This window comes from Egretta garzetta, unplaced genomic scaffold (genome assembly GCF_000687185.1).
Source record: "Egretta garzetta isolate BGI_Z169 unplaced genomic scaffold, ASM68718v1 scaffold627, whole genome shotgun sequence".
In the NCBI taxonomy this organism is placed as follows: Eukaryota; Metazoa; Chordata; class Aves; order Pelecaniformes; family Ardeidae; genus Egretta; species Egretta garzetta.
The window spans coordinates 29,738-34,848 of NW_009260351.1; the positions used below are offsets into that span (position 1 = coordinate 29,738).

The window sequence follows — 5,111 nt, forward strand, 5'->3', positions numbered from 1 at the left end:
GGTGTGTGTTGTGTGTGTGTTGTGTGTGTGTTGCGTCACATCAGAGCACATTTTGGGCGCAACTTTTTGGGGGGTCTTTGTGCCGAATTGTGTGTTGTGTCATTGTGTGTGTTGTGTGTGTGTGTTGTGTGCGTTGTGTGTGTGTTGTATGTGTTGTGTGTGTTGTGTGTGTGTTGTGTGTGTGTGTTGTGTGTGTTGTGTGTGTTGTGTGTGTGTTGTGTGTGTGTGTGTTGTGTGTGTGTTGTGTGTGTTGCGTCACATCACAACGCATTGCGGGCGCAACTTTTTGTGGGGTCTTTGTGCCGAGTTGTGTGTTGAGTGGGGGGCGTGGGGGGTGTGTGTGTGTGCCCCGGGGGTGTCATGGGCGCCGCCCGTGCGCGTCGCCTGCGTGTTGGGTGTTTGTGCTCCGGTCCATGTGCGAAACCATTTTCTCCTTAGGGAAAAAATTCCGATTTAGGAAAAAAATTCTGATTTAGAGAAAAAAATCTGATTTAAGGAAAGAATTCCGATTTAGGGAAAAAATTCTAATTTAGGGATAATACTCTGATTTAGGGAAAAATTTCCTCATGAGGGAAAAAATTCTGATTTAGCGAAAAAATTCTGATTTAGGGAAAAAATTCCGATTCAGGGGAAAAAATTCTGATTTGGGGAAAAATTCCAATTTGGGGATAAAATTCCAATTTAGGGATAAAATTCCAATTTAGGGATAATTCCAATTTAGGGAAAAAATTGTGATTTAGGGAAAAAATTCCTCATGAGGGAAAATATTCTGATTTAGGGAAAAAATTCCTCATGAGGGAAAAAAATCTGATTTAGAGAAAAAATTCTGATTTAGGGAAAAAATTCTGATCTAGGGAAAAAATTCCTCATGAGGGAAAATATTCTGATTTAAGGAAAAAATTCCGATTTAGGGGAAAAATTCTGGTTTTGGGGGAAAATTCCAATTTGGGGATAAAATTCCGATTTAGGGATAATTCCAATTTAGGGAAAAAATTCTGATTTAGGGAAAAAATTCCTCATGAGGGAAAATATTCTGATTTAAGGAAAAAATTCCGATTTAGGGGAAAAATTCTGGTTTTGGGGGAAAATTCCAATTTGGGGATAGATTTAGGGGAAAAATTCTGGTTTTGGGGGAAAATTCCAATTTGGGGATAAAATTCCGATTTAGGGATAATTCCAATTTAGGGAAAAAATTCTGATTTAGGGAAAAAATTCCTCATGAGGGAAAATATTCTGATTTAAGGAAAAAATTCCGATTTAGGGGAAAAATTCTGGTTTTGGGGGAAAATTCCAATTTGGGGATAAAATTCCGATTTAGGGATAATTCCAATTTAGGGAAAAAATTCTGATTTAGGGAAAAAATTCCTCATGAGGGAAAATATTCTGATTTAAGGAAAAAATTCCAATTTAGGGGAAAAATTCTGGTTTGGGGGAAAAATTCCAATTTGGGGATAAAATTCTGATTTAGGGATAATTCCAATTTAGGGAAAAACTTGTGATTTAGGGAAGAAATTCCTCATGAAGGAAAAAATTCCAACTTAGGGGAAAATTCCAATTTAGGGAAAAAATTCCGATTTAGGGAAAAAATTCTGATTTAGGGAAAAAATTCCTCATGAAGGAAAAAATTCCAACTTAGGGGAAAATTCCAATTTAGGGAAAAAATTCCGATTTAGGGAAAAAATTCCAATTTAGGGAAAAATTCTGATTTGGGGATAAAATTCCTGTTTAGGGAAAAAATTCCAATTTAGGAAAAAATTCCGATTTAGGGAAAATATTTTCCCACTTTGTGGTTTTCTGGGTGCTTTTTTTCCCGTCAAATTTGGATTTTTCCCTTAAATCAGTGACCGGGGCCTTCTGGCACAACCCAGCCCTCACATCCCGGTTGGAAAATTCCCATAAACGGGGGAAAAATCCGTAATGACCACAAATAAAATGAGCCCAGAGAATTTGGGAACCATTTCTTTTGGCATTTTGGGGGTTTTGATTTTTTTTTTCCCCGCCAGCGCTGTGCTCAGCACCCCTGAATTTGGAAGTTTTGGGGTTTTCTTTTCAAATTCACGTGATTTTTTTTTTTTTGCAGGTGGGGGGCGCTCGGGAGCAGAAACATTCCCGGAGGGCAAAAAATCTGAAATTTAAGGATGTGGAGGGCAATAAATCACAAATTTAAGGATGCGGGGGTAATAAACCATAAATTTAAGGGTGCAGAGAGCAATAAATCATAAATTTGTGGACGCGGAGAGTGATAAATTGTAAATTTAAGAACATGGAGGGCAATAAATTATAAATTTAAGGACACAGAGGGTGATAAATCGTGAATTTGTGGACGTGGAGGACGATAAATTGTAAATTTAAGGACGCAGAGGGCAATAAATCATAAATTTCAGGACACAGAGGGCGATAAATCATAAATTTGTGGACGCAGGGGGCAATAAATGGCAAATTTAAGGGCGCGGAGGGCAATAAATCATAAATTTAAGGATGTGGAGGGCGATAAATCATAAATTTGTGGACGCAGACAGTGATAAATTGTAAATTTAAGGATGTGGAGGGCGATAAATCTAAAATTTGTGGACATGGAGGGCGATAAATCAAAAATTTATGGATGCGGGGGTGAAAAATCCTAAATTTGTGGATGCAGAGGGTGATAAATCATAAATTTGTGGATGCAGGGGGCAATAAATCATAAATTTAAGGACACAGAGGGCAATAAATCGGAAATTTGTGGACGTGGAGGGTGCTAAATCATAAATTTGTGGACATGGAGGGCGATAAATTGGAAATTTGTGGACACGGAGGGCGATAAATTATAAATTTATGGATGCGGGGGCGAAAAATCCTAAATTTGTGGCTGCAGAGGGTGATAAATCTAAAATTTGTGGACACAGGGGGCAATAAATCATAAATTTAAGGACACGGAGGGCGATAAATCTAAAATTTGTGGACACGGGGGGCAATAAATCATAAATTTAAGGACACGGAGGGCGATAAATCTAAAATTTGTGGACACGGGGGGCAATAAATCATAAATTTAAGGACACGGAGGGCGATAAATCATAAATTTAAGGACACGGAGGGCGATAAATCGGAAATTTGTGGACGTGGAGGGCGATAAATCGGAAATTTAAGGATGCGGAGGGTGATAAGTCATAAATTAATGCAAACGAGGTAAAAAAATTGATGACCTCATGCCCCTGGAGGTCCAACACCCCCCCCACACCCCACCCCTCAAAGGACGCAGATGCGGGTGGGAAATGAAGACCCCGGAGGCCACGACGTCTCGGCTGCGATTTTATTGCTCTGGGAGAGGTTGACGCATCCCGCTGGGTGTGCCCGTCCTAGGCACGTGACAGGGGGACAACGGGGACAGCGGGGGTGGTTCCACCACCCCGGACACCTTGGTTTATCTGCAGGAAGAACCCAAGAAGTCAAGAGGAGGAAACGTTCTCCAAGAAATTCTCGATTCTCCTTTTTTTCCAGGTTTCCACCCCAAAAACCCCCCAACTCACAACCAGCAGTTGTTGCTGTCGGCGGCCTTGGGCGCCTCGGTGGGGACCCCCGTCACCTTAAAGTCATCCACCTGGAAGACCCAACGCCCCGGGACGTTGACGTTGGAGGTCTTGGTGATGTTGATGATGGCTGGGGTCTGGGAGCTGGGGATGTTGTAGAAGTTGGTTTCATCTCCACTGTTGAAGCCGGCCTGGAAAGGGGGACAAAATGGAGGATTTGGAGGGATTAATGGTGTGGGACAACCTCCTACTGGTGGTGGTCCCCCAAAAAATGTTATAGGCCAACCTCCAACCTTTGGAGAACCTGGTGGTGTCCACCAGAAACTTTATGGGCCAACCTCCAGCCCTTGGAGAACCTGGTGTTGTCCACCAAAAACGTTACAGTCCAACCTTTGGAGAACCTGGTGGTGTCCACCAAAAATGTTACAGGACAACCTCCAACCCTTGGAGAACCTGGTGGTGTCCAGCAAAACTGTTATGGGCCAACCTCCAACCCTCATCATTCTTGCCAGGAGATGGTACGGGCCAACCTCCTACCACGAGCAAACCTGGTGGTTTCTCCCCAAACTGTTGAGGGCCACCACCCTACCATTGCCATTGTTGTCCCCCCATAATGGTACAGGCCAGCTTCCAGTCTTGGATGAACCTGGTGGTGTCCCCCAAAACCATTCCTGGTCAACCTCCTCCCGCATTCCTCAACTCCCTTCATCCTGTTTCCCTCTACTTTTGCCTTCAGCCCCACGTACGTGGGCCGGGGTCCCTCCAAGTCCCGTTTCAGGGTCCCCGCCGCTTGCCACACCCGTAGTCCACTGGATATCCCAATAGTTGAGGATGATGAAGGACATCTTGGTGTTGGTGGTCAGGACGGCTTGGAAGGTGTTCCCCTGCAAAATAGGAAGAGGGAGATGACACTATCAGCGGCCAACGAATAGGTCATGAGACCAACAAATAAGTTGCAAAGGCCAACGAGGGGGTCATGAAGGCCAACAAATGGGTCACGAAGGCCAACACGTGGGTCATATGACCAACGCATGGGTCATATGGCCAACATGTGGGTCATACGGCCAACGCGTGGGTCATATGGCCAACGCATGGGTCATACGGCCAATGCGTGGGTCATATGGCCAACGCATGGGTCATATGGCCAACACATGGGTCATATGGCCAACACGTGGGTCATACGGCCAACATGTGGGTCATATGGCCGACACGTGGACCTTACCTTTTTGCTGGTAGAGCCGTAATAGGCCACATGGTCCCAAGTGGCCACGAAAGCCCACGTGGCGGTGTAGGGGAGCTTGGGGAAGTATTCATTGATGTCCTTCGTGATGCGTGCCAGCAGTGTCGGGTCGGTGGTCTCTCGGTAGAAGATATCCCCTCCCAGTACGTTGTTGACGTCCGCCCAGAACGGGGTGACAAAGGGGCGCCCGTCGTCCAGGGGGAAGGGGTCGGGGGTGTATTGGTTGACCCGTCTATCAAAGGAAATCACGCCGTTGTTGTTCACCTGCAAAAGACACCAGGTCAACACCCGCTGTGGTGGCAACCCACGTTGGGTCAACCCCTTGGCTTGGCGATGGAGATGGGGTCCAGATGTTGGTCTCACCA

The 5,111-nt window shown here is 44.8% G+C and overlaps 1 protein-coding gene across 1 annotated transcript in view; it reads right to left on the reverse strand.

Annotated features, from left to right (window-relative positions):
• Positions 1–3,502: 3,502 nt before the first annotated feature.
• Positions 3,503–5,111, reverse strand: part of LOC104129960 (alpha-tectorin-like) — a 6,659-nt gene continuing 5,050 nt past the window's right edge. Inside the window, exons 2-4 of the mRNA XM_009642942.1 lie at positions 4,729–5,010; positions 4,253–4,390; positions 3,503–3,697 (exon numbers count right to left, since the gene is read on the reverse strand). Coding sequence (XP_009641237.1) covers positions 3,503–3,697; positions 4,253–4,390; positions 4,729–5,010 — 615 coding nt within the window. The remainder of the gene's footprint in view (positions 3,698–4,252; positions 4,391–4,728; positions 5,011–5,111) is intronic.